Source organism: Elephas maximus, chromosome 23, assembly GCF_024166365.1.
Source record: "Elephas maximus indicus isolate mEleMax1 chromosome 23, mEleMax1 primary haplotype, whole genome shotgun sequence".
NCBI lineage: Eukaryota > Metazoa > Chordata > Mammalia > Proboscidea > Elephantidae > Elephas > Elephas maximus.
Genome location: NC_064841.1, coordinates 62,782,142 through 62,799,944, shown reverse-complemented (window position 1 = coordinate 62,799,944; position 17,803 = coordinate 62,782,142). Strand labels below are relative to the sequence as shown.

At 37.9% G+C, this 17,803-nt stretch overlaps 1 protein-coding gene across 10 annotated transcripts in view; it reads left to right on the top strand.

Moving 5' to 3' along the window:
- Nucleotides 1-17,803, top strand: part of KATNAL1 (katanin catalytic subunit A1 like 1) — a 306,368-nt gene that overhangs the window by 256,338 nt on the left and 32,227 nt on the right. For 7 of the 10 annotated variants that reach the window (XM_049867864.1, XM_049867865.1, XM_049867860.1 and 4 more), the window contains 2 exons: nucleotides 10,123-10,249; nucleotides 11,925-16,779. The exons of 1 other annotated variant lie outside the window; for it this stretch is intronic. In XM_049867864.1, the coding sequence (XP_049723821.1) occupies nucleotides 10,123-10,249; nucleotides 11,925-12,123 (326 nt within the window). In that variant the 3' untranslated portion in view covers nucleotides 12,124-16,779. Of the gene's footprint in view, nucleotides 1-8,256; nucleotides 8,405-10,122; nucleotides 10,250-11,924; nucleotides 16,780-17,803 lie in introns of those variants that run through there. 2 more of the 10 variants (XM_049867859.1, XR_007515202.1) reach the window with 2 other exon arrangements.

Genomic DNA, 17,803 nt, shown 5'->3' with positions numbered 1-17,803 from the left:
TGCTGTTTGAATGATATATTAGTTTCCTCCCTTTTATCCTGTCATTCTTTATATTGATAATATAGTTCTTGTAGACAGTATATAATTGGGTCTTGCTATTTATTCAGGCTATCTCTGCTGATTAATTGGAGTGTTTTGTCCATTTAAATTTAATGTAATTATTGATACGGCTATGTTTGTCTTCCATCTTGCTGTTTCTTCCTTTTGTTTGTTTCTCTGTTCCACCTTTCCTAATTTCTTTCAGATTAATTGACTGTTTTTTAGTATCCATTTCGATTTCTTTTTTGTGTTTTTAGCTATACCTTGCTATTTTTTAGTAGTTACTCTAGCAATTATAATATTCATCTGTAACTTTCACAGTCAACTTAGAGTTCATATTGTACCAAAAAAAAAAAAAATATTGTACCAACTCATGGAAAATGTAAGAACCATATGTCTCTTCCAGTCTTCATGCTATTTTTGTTATGTATTTTACATCTATACACATTATAACTCCCACAATATAATAGAGTTCATACCACCAGTTTAAAGAAATTAAGAGGAGAACAAAAAAATAGTTGTTTTTTTTTTTTTTTCCTAGTTACACACATGTTCATCATATCTGATTTTCTTCTTTCCTTTTTCACGGTCCAAGTTTCCAACTGGGATAACTTCCCCTTTGCCTGAAGAACTTCCTTTAGCATTTCTACTGTACTTCAGGTCTATTGACAAAAAACTTTCTCAGCCTTTGTTGTCTGAAATGTCTTTGTTTTACCTTTATGTCTGAAGGATACTTTTAGTTCATAAATAATACTGGATTGAAAGTATTGTGTTTTGATTTTCTTTTAGTACTTTAAAGATATCATTTTACTGTCTTCTGCCTCTCTTGTTTTTTATGTCAAGTCAGCTGTCATTTGTATTATTATTACCTTGTGTGTGATAATGTCTTTCTTCTTCTGGCTACTTTTTAAAAAATCAACTTTATTGAGAAATAATTTATATACAATAAAGTCTATCCATTTAAAATTTTGTGAGTTTTCATAGTTGCGTACAGCCATGGAACCACACCACCATCAAGATGCAGAACAAACCTTTCTTCTTGAAAATATTTCTTTTGCCCCTAGCAATCCATCCTTCTCTCTTTTCCCCACACTTCCTACTCAGGTAAGCACTGATCTGATTTTTGACACTGTAGATTCTTTTGAGTGTCATATAAATATAGTATGTCTTATTTTGTGACTAGCTTCTTTCACTCAGCACCAATTTTATTGGTGAATAGTATTCCAGTTTTGCTGCTAATCAAAAGGTTGGCAGTTCAAATCTACCAGCGCTCCTTGGAAACCCTATGGGGCAGTTCTACTCTGTTCTGTAGGGTCGCTATGAGTCGGAATCAACTCGACAGCAATGGGTTTGGTTAGGCTTTTTGGTATATGGGCATATCACAAATTGTTTATCCAGCGACTTATGATGGATATTTGGATTGTTTCCAGCTAGGGGCTGTTAGGAACATTTATGCTTAAGTCAAGTCTTTGTATGGAAATGTGTCTTCATTTCTTTTGGAAAAACCCCTGTAAGTGAAGTGGCTGCGTCATGTGGTAGTATGTGTTTAACTTCGAAAAACGGATTGGCACTTCCTTGAGTGGTTGTCCTCTCTAGTTTTAAAGATACTCTGTTTACCTTTGTGTTTCAGCAGTTTGACTATGACGTGCATCTGTGGGGTTTTCCTTTTATTTATCCTGCATGTATGTTAGACTTTTTGATATCATGACACAGGTCACTGGGGCTCTGTTAACTATTTTTTATCTTTTTCCTTTATATTCTTTAAATTGAGTAATTTATATTTGTCTATCTTCACATTCACTGACCCTTTCTTCTGCCATCTCCAATCTGCTTGTAAGCCTATCTAGTGAATTTTTTTTATTTCAGATATTATATTGTACAAATCTAGCATTTTGATTTGTTTACATATATATGTGTATATAGTTTTCGCCACTTTGCTGGGATTCCCCATCTCTTCATTCATTTTATCTTTTTAATTTTTGACATTTCCCTTTAAAAGGTGGAGTTTAATTCCTCTCCCCTTGAGTAAGAACTGGAAAGCCTTGTGAATAAGAATCATCATAAAGCTTCTCCCTAGGATGTGGCAGTCAGGTATCTCCCTGCCTTCCAGCTTCTCCATTATCTTTGATGCCAGCTGCCCTGCCCCCCACAGCATTCTCTTTCCCTGCTGGGTTCAGTAATTCACTGTAACATCTCACAGAGCTCACAGACTGTGCTTACACTTATGTGATTTATTAGGGTAAAAGTATCCAACTCAGGATCAACATCAGGAAGAGGTACATGGGAAAGGTCTGGAAGGGTCCCTGAAGCAGAATTTACATTTTCCCAAGTGGAGTACATCGCTCCCATTCTCAATCAGGACAGCTCTCAACCGGGATAGCTCTGGGAACAGAAAAGCTCCCCAAGATCCCATGTTCCAGGCAGGGCTTCAAACCGGTTCATTCCAGTTTGAACCCCTGCTGAGAATTTGCATTTCCATCCTAGATATACTGAATTGAAATCTACGGTTTAACGACATCCCCAGATGATTCTTATGTATGATAAACTTTGAGAGCCACTGCTCTACTAAGATAGCATCTCCTGAGAAGTTGTTAAAAATGTAAATTCTCAGCAGGGGTTTGAGCCCGAATGATCCAGTTCAAAGCCCTGGTTCCAGGGCCTTTATCAGTCAGTCCAGTGCTCATTATCAGCTACTAAGTGAGCGCCCAAAGTCCTCAGGTGTAGTCTATACACTTTAATTACTTAGGAAATTCCCTAGAGTTATTTTTCCAAAAATCAAGAGCAAAGGCCAAATAAAGGAATTCATTGCACCACAATATAGACCAGCTTAGTGGTTTGCTTCTAAGGAATAGAATATGGCAGAAATGATATTATATATGACTTCTGAGGCTGGGTCATAAAAAAAAAAGATAGCAGCTGCCTGGCTCTCTTTCTCATGTCATTTACTTTTTGGGGAAGCTAGCTGCCATGCTCTGAGGACACCTCAAGAAGCCTGTAGAGAAGCCCACTGGGGAAGAACTGGAGTCTCCCATCAGCAGCAAGCCAGTTCATCTGTCACGGGAGTTGAGACACCTTTGGATGACGGCAGTCTCCTGAGAAACCCCAAGCTAGAACTGCCCAGCTATGCCACTCCCAGATTCTTGATGTACAGAAACTGGGGATAATAAATTGTTCTTCTAAGCCACTAAGTGTCAGGATAATTTATTAGTCAGCAATAGATAACTGATATACTGTTCCATAGTTTTTGTCAGCTAGTTCTTAACGTCTTCGTCACCTTGGCATCTGCTTCTCTTGACAACTTTTCTCGATTTGTGGGTTCCATTTTTCTGCTTCACATGTCCAGTGATTTTTATTATTTGCTGTACATTGTAGGGAGTTGGCATACTGTTCTTGTCCTTTAAGGGTGTTGCATTTTATTCTGCAGGCACTTAAATTACTGGCAGAAGTAAGAAAAAGCTATATTATAATCACTTGCTGCTTTTTGTTTAATGCATGAAAACAGTTACCTCTTACATTGTGTCTAGTTTTTTTTACCATGGAGGCCAAGTCTAGCACTAGTTGCTCACTTTTTTGACCATACCTCAAGATTGTATAACATAATAGATTTCTAGGTTACAGATTTTGTCTTATATTGTCTTTTCTGTCTGCTATTATGTATGCTATTAATTTTAACAGAAATCTCCTCTTGAAAAAAAATTTTTTTTTTTTTTTAAGAATAAAGCTTACTTTACTGATTGAGCTCAGAAAATAATAAGCCTATTATGAAAGTGACTAGATTCAGAGCCTGTAAGCTATTATTGAATATTTCTCCTTACTGCCTGGCTCTTTTAAATTACTCAGATGATAATTTTAGTGGTGTGGTCTCATTTCTGCTTTAGTAATTTTCTTCACTTTCTCCTTTCTTCCCCTTTTCTCCCTTCTTTCTAAACAAGAAATGAGTATATCTAGAACATTAATACGAAATGAGTTTTCATTTACTACAGTATTATATGATTATAGATAAAAAATTAATACCGATCAGAGAAAAATAAAAGTTTTACTACTGAACCGACATCATCTAAACTTTTGTGTTTTAAACTTTAGTTCAGTATAATAGGGAGACAAAGTGTGATTGGACAAATGTGATTGGGCCGTGATTCTCAGCGGTTTGACGGTTATGAGATGATGTAATTTGGCAGTTATGTAATGATGTGACAGCAGTTTCCTAAATTGCTGAGGAAAACCTAGTATTGGGAAAAAGATATACTTCATGGTAAAAATGTGGGAGCTCAATTTCCTTTGGAAATATAGGAGAAGAAAATAGATTTCGCTGACCAAAGGGCTTCTTTCTAAACTTGCTTTCTTTTATGAAAGGATTATGTCCATTATTGCCAATCACTTTTGGGTGCTTCTCTTTGCTCATTATGGTCTGAAGCTAGGTACACTGTGACATAGAGCTTGAGTACTTACTTCCTCCTAAAGAGCCCGTCAACAAATAATCATAAGTAGAGCTCCACTCTTCCTTACTTTTTCTTTCACCTGTATTAATTCACTCGACAGGTGTTTATTTAGCTCCTAGCTATCTGAAACACATTTGTTAGGTACTGTGAGAATATTAAGATAAATAACGTGCAGTCCTTGTCCTCAGAGAACTCAGCCTAGTTTGAAGGCAAACGTATGTTTTACCTAACTACAATTTTAAAAAAGAAAAACAATATATATAATGTGTGATAGTAATGCTCTTTGTAGTAATTTTGGGTGGAGGAATAAAATTTTGACTGAGGTGCTTAAGGGAGACTTCATGGAGTAAGTTGCATTTTAACTAAATTTTCATAGAGAAAAACAGAAGCAAAGGCATGGTTGCTTGAAAATGAATAATTTGACAGCTATTGGGGCTCAAGCATCCAGTAGGGTAGAAGGGTCTAGAAGAGACAGACTCTAAGAAAATTTGGAAAAATGAGGGACCTGAAAAAAAAAGGTTTGGAAACCTAGGATAAAATTAATGGAAAGGAAAGTAGTATACACCTTCTGTTCACACATCGACTATCTTGTTATCTGATATTTTGCATTTATGACAACAGTAAAAAACCTACTATCCAGCTGTTTTACACATTAATGACATATGTCTGGCAGTAACCAACGCTGAGGTGTGAGGCAAGAGTAACACTGGCTTTGATGGTTAAGATTGTGTGTCATCTTGGCTAGGTCATGATTGTCAATGGTTTGGCAGTTACATAATGATGTAACTTGGCAAATCCGATGTGTTCATCCTCCATTTTCACATAACACCAATTTTCCGTAACAGCCTGGGCTTTAGAACCTAACCATGTTGATTAGTGAGGAGAGGGTATATACTTAAATTGAACAATTTAAGAACATTTTATGAGCAAAAGCTACCATGAGTAAGGAATCCTAGTTTAAAAAGATAGGAAACACAAACTGAAGAATGAGAATAGATAAAACAGGAAAAGCCTCCAAAAAGGCATTTTGTAGTTTCTTTAAGACTGAGAGAAATTAGAACTTGGTGGTAAGAAAAGTCAATGTATTACTCTTGCTGTTGAATAAGCCACCCCAAAACTTATTGGGTAAAACAATTACATTATTATACTCACAGATTCTGTGGACGAGGCATTCAGATAGGGCACTGTGAAGCTGGCTTGTTTGTGTTCCTCAATGTCTGGGCCTCAGCTGGGAAGGTTCAGTAGTTGGAAATGACTCCACAGCTGGAGCTTGGAATCATCTGGAAGTATCTTTACTCACATACCCAGTGGCTGAGGTCTGGGACCTCAGCTGGGGCTGTCTTTCTGGAGCATCTGTGTGTGGCCATTGCATGTGGCCTGCGTTTCCTCAATGCATGGTAGTCTGATTTCACACCTGGTAACTCAGGGCTCCAAATGTGATTTTTGTCCACATGGATAAGGTGAAAGCTGCATTACCTTTTACAGCTTAGACTTGGAAGTCATGGCCCGTCACTTCCAAACTGTGCACGAAAAGTTCACAGGCCACCAAGATTCAAGAGCAAGGGAATTAGACCACCTCTTGGTGGGGGAATGTCAAAGTCACATTGTAGAAAAGTGTGTAGGATGAGAGAGACTCTTGTAGCCACCTTCGTAAATACAATCTGTGTAGTCAACACCCAGCAAAATAATGGACACAGCTGGAGCTAGAATAGTCCTGAATTTATATCTCACCCTCCCTGTGTGCCTGTGCGACAGCAGTGACCGCCCGGTCGGCCTAATTCATGCCTCTCTCTAGACCCCTTCATTTAATTATATTTTGCTTTCAGACTAATCCCCCTAAATCATCAAGGCATCAGAGCCTCTTAGACTTTGAGTGACTTTTTCCTCCGAGGTCAGAGTCCTTTTATTTTATTATGCTTTTTACTGTGAGTTCACACCTTATCTATCAAATCTGTATCTATTTTCATTTATTAGTACTCTATTGTGCTTTTCTACTTGCTTCTTTTCTCCTCTCTTTTTTCTTTTTTTTAATTCCCTCTGGTCCACACATGCTTCTTCCAACATCCATGTCATTATTTATGGTGTTCCTATTTCCCGATTGTCCTCTCTTCTCCCTTCTCCTCAAACATTACTGATCTTTCAAAGCAGACACTAAACCATACCTTTTCCATGCAGTCTTCTCAACCTGGCCTGTGCTTATCTCCCTTGTGTGGACTTCATTTCCCTGGCGTTTCATCCATGTTGTCTGTCTCCCAGGTGTTTAACTTCCTCAATAGAAAGGATCCTGGGTTTTCGCTGTCTCCAGAAAAAAGCTGTTGTGTTGGTGGTGGGCAGCAAACATTTATTGAGAGCTGACCGTGGGCCAGGTCTTACACATACTAACTCAGTTCTTGCAGCAGTCTTACGAGGCAGATTCTGTTCTTTATTTTATGGGTGAGGAGACTTAGGGACCCAGAGGTTAAGTATCCCACCCAGTGCACCAGGACAGGAGTGTGAATCCAGGCAGCCTGGCTCCAGAGCACACACTTTCCCACTGCACAGTCTGTTGTTATTACAAGTGTATGATCCTTCTAACAATGTTTATTTAAATTTGGGATGTGTATTAACTGTGGTATGAAGCATTGGCAGTTCTTTATGCTTACTGTTAACACATTAGTCCCCCATTAAATTCTTTCACAGCATTATTAAATATCATTAATTTGATTTTATGGAACTGATAAATCTTAGAATTTTTTTTAGCAAATCATTGATACAGTAAGTATTAAAAGTTAATTTCCCGCCCCCCACCCCAAATCATAGTTACTAGGGAAAAGGAGGGCATTTCCTACTAAGTTTTAGTGCCACCAAACCCTCCCTTAAAAACTGGATTTTTATTTTAAGCTGCTTGGCTGTAACTTCATTTCTTTTGGAGAATGCATTGCATTAAACTTGGTGTTTAAGTGTTCAGGCCAGACCATGAAAACAAAAACAAAAGCCTTTTAATTTACCCTTTGGTAGTGGTACTCTAATATTGGAAATATAAAAGTAAATGATGTGTGTTCACGAACAATTGCTTGCTTAGTGCTCCATACAGAGCAGGTGAGTGTTAGTGAATACACACCATTCACTCATAGTCCCGGTATTAGGACACCACTGCCAAAGTGTAGAGCTCAGTGGTTCACACCCAGCCAGTAGTTCCACGGAAGAAAAGACCTCTAGAAAACCCTGTGGAGCAGTTCTACTCTGTTACGTGGAGTCGCTATGAGTCAGAATCAACTCAGTGGCATACAGCAGCAACAGTCTTGATGTGTTAACCTTATCAACCTTTTCCTTTGTGACACACACACACACAAGGTCACACATTGCTTAATGTCCAGGATACTTTCTGTGAAATAGGATGTTATGTGATGTGGACGTTGTGGGAACACTGTATCGTATACTTCGCAAAGCTGCATGGGATACTGTAGTGTACCTGTATTGACTAAATAGCCAAGATACTGTACACATACAGTACTGTATTTCAGCTAATGTATCTGGCAATACATGAGATTGGTTGCTACTGCCTACGAATTGAAGCATACGCTGTCATACGGTAAGCTTTTGTTTGTAAGTAGGGAAAATTTACATTAAAATAACGATACAAAGTACAGTGCAGTACATATGTAAGCCAGTAACATAGGTGTTTATTATAACTACTGAGGCATATGTAGTATAGGTTATATATGTACTGTACCGTTATATACCTGGCAACACAATTGTTTTGTCTACAAGAGACATGAGATACACGTGTTGTTTGCAGGAAGCTGTTGTGTGTGCTATGTCCAGTTATGTCTACTACGTCCTGTTCTCTGATAGGGATTTCCTGAACTCTGTTACAACCGTATGGGACCATGGACGTATCTGCAGTCAGACGTTGCCTGAACGGATGTTATGCCGTGCGTGACTGTGTGTGTATATATGTCTATATATATTTTTTTCTTAAGAATACTTTTCTTAGCCTGAGATCATTAATATATTTTCCTATATTCTAAAAGGCTTATAATTTTATATTTCACCTTTAGACCAGTAATATATCTCGAACTGATTTTTATGTATGGTGTGAGGTAGGATCCAATTTCACTTTCTCCCTGTGCGTAATCAGCTGTTCTAACATCATTTATTGAAATGATACTCCTTTTCTCTGCTGTCTGCACCACCTTTGTCATAAATCAATTCTCCATAGTAGATGCTTTGGTCTGCTTCTGGGATCTCTATTCTGTATCATTGATCTGTTTGTCTCTGCAACAATATCACACTGGCTTGATTCCTATGGCTTTGTAGTAAGTCTTGAAATCTAATAGGGGTTCTGTCCCACCTTGCTGCTATTATTCCAGAATGTCTTGGTTCTTTCCATTTGTATAGATATTTTAGAATCTGCCTGTTAGGTTCCACAAATAGGCCTGTTGGGATCTTTATTGGAATGCTTTGACTATAAGATCAGTTGGGAGAGAACTGTCAGTGTCATGAAAGATAAAACAAACAAGAAATATACACTGTTTTAGAGTGATGAAGACTAATGATACCTGAGAACTAAATGTGGTGTGTGATGGTTTTTTTTAAAAAAAAGTCTTAAAGGCCTGTAACAAATGGGGAAATATAAATTTGGACTGTGTGTTGGATGATATTAAAGTATCATTGTTAAGTTTCTTGGTGAATATGATTATGTATATCTTTGTTCTTAGGAGATACATGCTGAAGAATTAAAAAGATGAAGTGGTGAGATGTCTACAACTAATTCTCACTTCACTAAAGGGAGGGGACAGGAGAGGGAGAGGGCACTAGAGTGATAGTAGCAATTGTTAACAATTGGTAAGTCTAGATGAAAGGAAATGGGCATTGATTATTCTTGCCATTTTTTTTGTAAGTTCACAAATTTTCAAAATAAAAGTTTGGAAAATTAAATTTCATTTGTACCTCAGGAAACAGGAGAGAGCCAGATCTAAACTAATTATGTTATCTTAGCATGCTATATGAAGCCGATTTGTCACTAAAACAGTGAAATAGCCAAGCATGATTCGTTATTTAAAAAAATTAGTTTACTTAACCTCACTCAATATACACTTCAGTCATACCGGCACAGCAAGTGGCTGTGGGCTAGCTCTCCAAGTAAAAAATATACTAATAAGCCTTTTGTGCCAATTGCTGATTTCCAGGGAAAAAAAAACACTGCCTTTATTTTTTTTTAATTACCCACTACAGAGTCCTGAAAATCTTCTTCTGTGTAATACAAGAAGATGAGCCAAGTAATTCATAGGAATTATACTCCACGTAATACAGTTTTAACTGGGTGTTTTCTGCTAAAAACATTCCTGATGTTTGGACATTGATGTCTATATTGTTCACAAAGGATCTGAGATTCCTTGTTCTCATAGCAGGTATCGCCACGGTCTACAGGGTAGACTGGGCTTTGTTTCAGTTTTTAGTTACTGCAGCCAAGGTGCATAGGAAGGAAGTCGAGGGATTCAGTTACCTCTGCAATGATGAACTGATAATACCAGTAGACTCACAGTTACCAGCTCTTCTTTGCGTTGATCTCGCTTCTTTTCCTGCACGTTAATATGTGATTTCTCGGCGAAATGGTTTGTAAAGTAAAACATCTAACAACAACAACAAAATCTTCCAACAGCAAAAGGAAGAGCTGAGCTCCTGAAGATCAGTCTTCGAGAGGTTGAGTTAGATCCTGATATTCAGCTGGAAGACATCGCAGAGAAGATTGAGGGCTATTCTGGTGCTGACATAACTAACGTGTGCAGGTATTTTTTTTTTTAATAATCTGTGACCTTAGACATGAGTCACAGGGCGTGAAGACTGGTCTTCAAGTTGGTGTAGTTAGTTAGCCCTTGATGTGAAAGCAGCTACCCATCTCTGGAATTGCTTTCCCATTTGACTTGATTTTTCCTGCATAACCTCGTGGTCACCATTAGATGAACGAGTACGTAACAATATAATTATTTACCTTTTTGATCCGTTGCTTTTTAAGAAATTGTTGTGCCTTACTTGGGAATAGTGATTTTTGACAGCCTACAGTTAATTTAGCACTGTGTCAGAGCCTAGTTGCATCAACGTAAAGTGCTACCATTTGGTTTTGATAGGTATTATTTTACCACGTACAGATGAACGTAGTTGATCAGTTTAAGCTGTGAAAGTAATATATATTTTTAAATTTTTTTCCTTTCAGTTTAGTGATATGTAGTTTTTAGCCAATTCACATCATTCAGTGTTAAGAAGATTTTTTTTTCAGTTCTTACCCTCTTTAAAAAAAAAAAAAAACACCAAACTCATTGCCTTCGAATTGATGGTAACTCATAGCAACTCTATAGGACAGTGTGGAGCTGCTCCGTAGGGTTTCCAAGGAGCACCTGGTGGATTCAAACTACCGACCTTTTGGTTAGCAGCCAAGCTCTTAACCACTGTACCACCAGGGCTCCCTTACCCACCTAACCTTAAGTTGATTTCAGTAGCCTTTCTTTGGAGGCCTGGTGGCGCAGTGGTTAAGAGCTCGGCTGGTAACCGAAAGGTTGGCAGTTCAGATTGACCCAACAGCTGCACAGGAGAACAGACTTGGTGATCTCCTTCCATGGAGATTACAGCCTGGGAAACCCAAGGGGGCAGTTCTAGTCTGTCACATAGGGTCGCTATGAGTCAGAATTGACTCAGTGCTCCCAACAACAGCAAGCCCTTCTCTAAAGCCATAGCATTTGTGCTTGCAACTTTTTCTCCTGGTGTTTTCTGTGTGAGTCTAAGTTTAATAAGCTCATAATAGTTTCTACTATCACTATAGTAAAAAAATTTTTTTACATTTTTTAATTTACAGCTTTGGTTCACTTGATCTTCTTAATAGCTTTGGTCATGAGCACTAATTGTGCTCTTCTTCTGAACCTCCATAATTGTTTACAATTGATCAGATTGAGTTGGAAGTGAAACCAAGAGAAGCCAGATTTTAACCCTTTAGTTGGTCACAAATACTCCATAGTAGGAATTCCACGTCCACTGTCTGTGGATACATTCATGTTCATGGCTTTTCCCCTCTCATTGGGCTGTAGACAAACCGATATATGGTTTTGAATTATCTTAACATAAACCATATGTTCATTTCCAAGGGTACAATTCAGTATTTCCAAATTCGGTTTGAGTTTCCTAAGCTTCTTGACTATCTTTCTGGGGTGCAGGTGTAGAAAATTCAGCAGTATCTCAGCCTAACCTAGACCTTCAGGGTTCGTTGACTATACGTTTTATGTTTAAGTCCTTTGCACCCTGGTTTGACCTCTTCTGAACACTCAGGAAGTCCTTTAAATAGAAAATTGCTAAGCAGCATCATAAAAACATATGAAATGATCTTTTGGGTGTTTTTCATAATTCTGTTACAATTGAAAGTGTTTAAAAAACATTTGCAACACCTACTGCGTACTAACTTTGATATATTTTTAGGGATGCCTCTTTAATGGCAATGAGACGGCGAATCAACGGCTTAAGTCCAGAGGAGATCCGCGCACTTTCTAAAGAGGAACTCCAGATGCCTGTCACCAAAGGAGACTTTGAGTTGGCTCTTAAGAAAATTGCTAAGTCTGTCTCTGCCGCGGATCTGGAGAAGTATGAGAAGTGGATGGTTGAATTTGGATCAGCTTGAATTTCTGTCAGCTCTTTCATTTCTGGTATTTTTTATTATAAAATGTAAAGAAATTCTCCAGTTTTTTTAAAAATCAGGTTTGGAATTTTTCAGTGGACAGATTTTCACTTAAAGGAAAAAAAAAAACCCATAAACCTCAAAAGATATTAAATGTAGCAGAGAAGGAGAAAAGCTTACATGGAGAGCCTGGTGGTCCCCTTTACCTGGCTTTGGGGCGGCCCATCACATATTGTCAACCCTCTGTATCCAAGGATCCACATCCGAGGCCTCAACCAACAGCAGACTGAAAATATTTGGAAAAATTTCAGAAAGTTCCAAAAAGCAGAACTTGAATTTGCCACATGTTGAGTACTATGCTGAATCCACACAAACGAAGTGGTGTGCCAGCATACCCTGCTGTAGCCTCCCACCACTTCACAGGTCCTCAGTCTCTCTCTAGTGCTCATTGTTGGAACATTGTTCACCTTGTGTCTTGTCGTTATTCCTGAAGCAGTACAATACTGTATAACAACTATTTACGTAGTATTTATATTGTATTAGGTATTATAAGTAATCTAGAGATGATTTAAAGTATATGGGAGGATGTGCATAGGTTATGTGCAAATACTATGCCATTTTATATAAGGGACTTGAGCATGCCCGGATTTTATTATTTGTGGGGGTCCTGGAACCAGTTCCCCTCAGATACCAAGGGACGACTGGTATTCGTGTGTTAATATTGTACTCTCCAACCAGGATAGCAGGGAGGGGAATAAGACTGTCAGTGTATAATTTCAGGAACTTGTTTACAGAAGATCTAGAAGAAACTCTGTTTCTCACTTGCATTTGTTGTTTCTTTTTTCAGTTCTTGCTCTGTGAACGTGAGGACCTACATAAGTTTAAGATTAAAAATAGGTTTGTGTCAAGTTCATTATTTTGTTGTTAAGAGTGATAGTAAATTTGGGGTAAATAATGAATTTGCTAGTTGGGCCCTTTAGGATTCAACTATTACTTACTGTTAGAGTCTTTCATATGGTTCTAATTTTAACTAGCCCCTCCTGTCCCCCACAGTTCTTATGTTAGCTATTTAATCATTTCTACTATAGCTTTTTTTTTCTCAGTCCCTCCATTGTTAGATTTTTGTTGAATTTAAGTATTCTAAATAAAAAACTCCTGCTCCCCCGTTCTTGTATTACCTATTTAATCATATCTGATGTAGTGTTTATTTTTCTCAGTTCCACCATTGTTAGATTTTTGTTGAATTTGACTTAGGTATTCTAAATAAAAACGTATCAAGATCTATCCTGAAGTACAGGGCTGTCAGTTATAATACCCATATACCTACAAGGAAGATCAGTTAATACAACTATTATTCAAATTTATGGACCAATGATTAACACCAAAGATAAAGAAATTGAAGATTTTTACTAAATTCTGCAGTATGAAATTGATCAAACATGCCATCAAGAGGCATTGATTATTACTGGTGATTGGAATGCGAAAGATGAAAACAAAAAAGGATGGGTAGTTGGAAAATACGGCTTTGGTGATAGATATGACCCTGGAGATCACATGACAGAATTTTGAAAGACCAACAACTTCTTCATTGCAACTACTTTTTTCAACAACATAAATGGCAACTATACATGTGGACCTCTCCAGATGGAATACACAGGAACCAAATCTACTGAATCTATGGAAAGAGACAATTGAAAAGCTCAGTATCGTCAGTCAGAACAAAGCCAGGGGCCGATATGCAAGCTCAAGTTAAAGCTGAAGAAAATGAACACGAGTCCATGAGAGCCAAAATATGACCTTGAGTATATCCCACCTGAATTTAGAGACCATCTCAAGAGTAGATTTGATGCATTGAACACTGATGACTGAAGACCAGATGAGTTGTGAGATGACATCAAGGACTTCATACAGGAGAAAGCAAAAGGTCATTAAAAAGACAGGAAAGAAAGAAAAGATCAAAATGGATGTCAGAAGAGACTAAAGCTTGCTCTTGAATGTAGAGCAGCTAAAACGAATGAAAGAAATGATGAAGTAGGAGAGCTGAACAGAAGATTTCAACGGGTGGCTTGAGAAGACAAAATATTATAATGAAATGTGGAAAGACCTGGAATTAGAAAACCAAAAGGGAGGAACACGCTTGGCATTTCTCAAGTTGAAAGAACTGAAGAAAAAATTTAAGCCTTGAGTTGTAATATTGAAGAATTCGATGGACAAAATATTAAATGATGCAGGAGGCATCAAAAGAAGATGCAAGGAATACAGAGTCACTGTACCAAAAATAATTGGTCATCATTTAACCATTTCAGTAGGTAGCATATGGTCAAGAACTGATGGTACTGAAAGAAGGAGTCCAAGCTGCACTGAAGGCATTGGCGAAAAACAAGTCTCCGGAAATTGACAGTATACCAGTTGATATATTTCAACAAACAAATGCAGTGCTGGAGGTGCTCACTCATCTGTGCCAAGAAATTCGAAAGACAGCTACCTGGCCAACTGACTGGAAGAGATTCATATTTTTGCCCATTTAAAGGAAAGATGATCCAACAGCATGTGGAAATTATCGAACAATATCACTAATATCACATGCAAGTAAAACTTTACTGAAGATAATTCAAAAACAGTGGCAGTGGTACATTGACAGGGAACTGTCAGAAGTTCAAGCTGGATTCAGGAGAGAATGTGGAATGAGGGATATCATAGCTGATGTCAGATGGATCTTGGCTGAAAGAAGAGAATACGAGAAGTTAGAAGTTTACCTGTGTTTTATTGACTATACAAGGGCATTTGACTGTGAATCATAACAAATTATGAATAACATTGTGATGAATGGGAATTTCAGAATGCTTAATTGTGCTTATGAGGAACCTGTACATACACCAAGAGGGAGTCATTCAAACTAAACAACAGGATACTGTGTGGGTTAAAATCAGGGAAGGTGTGCCTCGGGGTCGTATCCTTTTACCATACTTATTCAGTCTGTATGCTGAGGAAATAATCTGAGAAGCTGGACTGTATGAAGAAGAGCACAGCATCAAGATTGGAGTAAGACTCATCAACAACCTGCAATATGCTGATTACACAGTCTTGCTTGTGCAAAGAGAAGAGGAAGCACTTACTAATGAGACTACAGCCTTCAGTATGGATTACACCTCAACATAAAGAAAACAGAAATCCTCAACAACTGGACCAGTAAGCAACATCATGACAGATGGAAGTTTGAAGTTGTGAAGGATTTCATTTTACTTGGATCCACAATCAACACTCATGGAAGCAGCAGTCATAAGATCAACTTACCGCACTGGGCAAATCTGCTGCAAAAAAAAAAAGGCCTCTTTAAAATGTTAAAAAGCAAAAATGTCACTTTGAGGACTAAGGTGTGCCTGACCCAAGCCATGGTATTTTCAGTCCCCTCATATCCATGCTAAAGCTAGGTAATGAATAAGGAAGATGGCAGAAGAGTTGATGCCTTTGAATTATGGTGTTGGCAAAGAATATTGAATATACCATGGACTGCCAGAAGGAGGAGCAAATCTTTCTTGGAAGAAGTGCAGCCAGAATGCTTCTTAGAAGGAAGGGTGGCATAACTTTGTCTCACATACTTTGGATATGTTATCAGGAGGGACCAGTCTTTGGAGAAGGACATCATTCTTGGTAAAGTACAGGGTCAACGAAAGAGAAGAAGACCCTCAGCAAGATGGATTGAACAGTGGCAGCAATGATGGGCTCAAGCATAACAGTGATTGTGAGGATGGTGCAGGACAGGGCAGTGTTTCATTCTGTTTTGCAAAGGGTCTCTGTGAGTGGGAACTGACCCTAGAACACCTAACAACATTGTAAATAAAACTTTGGTATTCTAAACAACTTCATGCTTGTGGCTGATGAAAGACAAGAAAAAAACCTTCATGATTTTCAGATTCTTTGATAAATTAACATTGTACATAATGAATATTAGGTACCTTCTTTGAAAGTCCTTCCTTGCCCAGCTTGAGAACTTGCTCACACAATAATGTTAGGATAGAAATCTGAGATGCGTACTCAGTTCAGCAGGAATTAAACAGTAGAAAGAAGTCAGAAAAAGTAGACAATATATACCTAATTACACATAGAGTGTCTTGGTGTTTGGTTTTTAAAATTATATTTATCGGATTTTGATTAGGTAATCTATGCTTTACTGGTCAAGCTTGTTAAAAATTATTTGATGATACCCTTAATTCTCAATTTTGGATCCCACCTACTGGTTTAAAACTAAAAATAATGTAACTTTTTAGGTACTTTAAAAAGTCTCTTAGCATCCTGCTTAAGAGATTTCCTTATTTTTTCCCTACCAGTAACTATCAATCCCTCATGTTGTTTTCAGATGACTTAGGTTTGACTCTGTTTAAACTCAGTGGTGCAGTAGTGAAGAGCTTGGCTGCTAACAAAAAGGTCAGCAGTTTGAATCAACCAGTCGCTACTTGGAAACCATATGGGAACAGTTCTACCTTGTCCTGTAGGGTCACTATGAGTCAGAACGGACTTGATGGCAATGGGTTTGGTTTTGGTTTTATTCTTCCAATGCTATAAATTACCCCCTTTCTTCTGAGGCATCGATTTTAAGAGTTAAAATCATAAGACATCATGATATTCTTATAATTGAATTAATTGATTTCAAAAATTGAAATGAGAGAAATTTCCTTTTACTCATGAATTTTTTTTTTCTTTAATAAATTCCATTAAGATAATTTTGGAAACTGTTGCCATCTAGGAACATATTTTTTTCAGAAGTCTTAGGGGCAGTCTTAACAGTGTTAGTGTTTTGACTGTTAAAACTTTGAACATTTTAGTTGATGAGTTAGGCCATTTTTCTGGGTTTTGTGTAAGTTGTCTTGGCATACATTTAGGGTTTTTTCTGAGTTCTTTATGGATAATGGCATGGTAATTAGGATTCTTGCACTGCCAGTTGAGTAGTGTCTGGAGGCTCAAGCTTCCTGGAAGCTGCTCTTTACTTTGTGAAGTGAGCCAGGTGTGGCTTTGTTGTTCTGCTCTCTCCGTGGATGGTGGCTGCTTTGTGTATCTTAAACTCCATAAACAATCTTGAAGCAGTCCCTCAGGTGTTCTATCCAGCCTTTAATGTACATTGCACACACATTGTCTTTATTGCAGAAGACAGTGTGTTGCCTTACCCAGGAGGAGATAGAATCGTTTTGTAGCAAACGCATTGTCAAATTAGAAAGATTTGGTTCCTTTAATTCATCTGAAAACATGAGTATTTTGGATTATGCAGCACAGTGATGTTAGGACTAAGTTTTGTATAATTCTGCTTGTAGCTGCCTGGTCAGATCACCCCTTGGTTCTGCGCGCATGTATTGGTTGCCTCCTGTGTACCAGGCACCCTGGTGGGAGCGCGGGGCTTATACGCTGGGCCGGACAGTGCGTTTCCCACTCGGCACCTTCTCCGACTTCATCAGAGTATCTTTTGGCGCCTACTCATGAAATGAAACAAGAGTTTAGCTAATAGATGGAGGGTGTTGTAATCTGTGTGTCCCTTGGAAAGATGGTATATAAAAGGTCTTTTCTCTTTTTAAATCCGTTTTAAAATTAGAAGTGATATCCATTTGTTTGAACAATAACTATTATAGACGTGGCTCTTTTCAGAACCATTTTGATCATTTTCCAAGCTATGTATATGTTTATTGTAAACGCT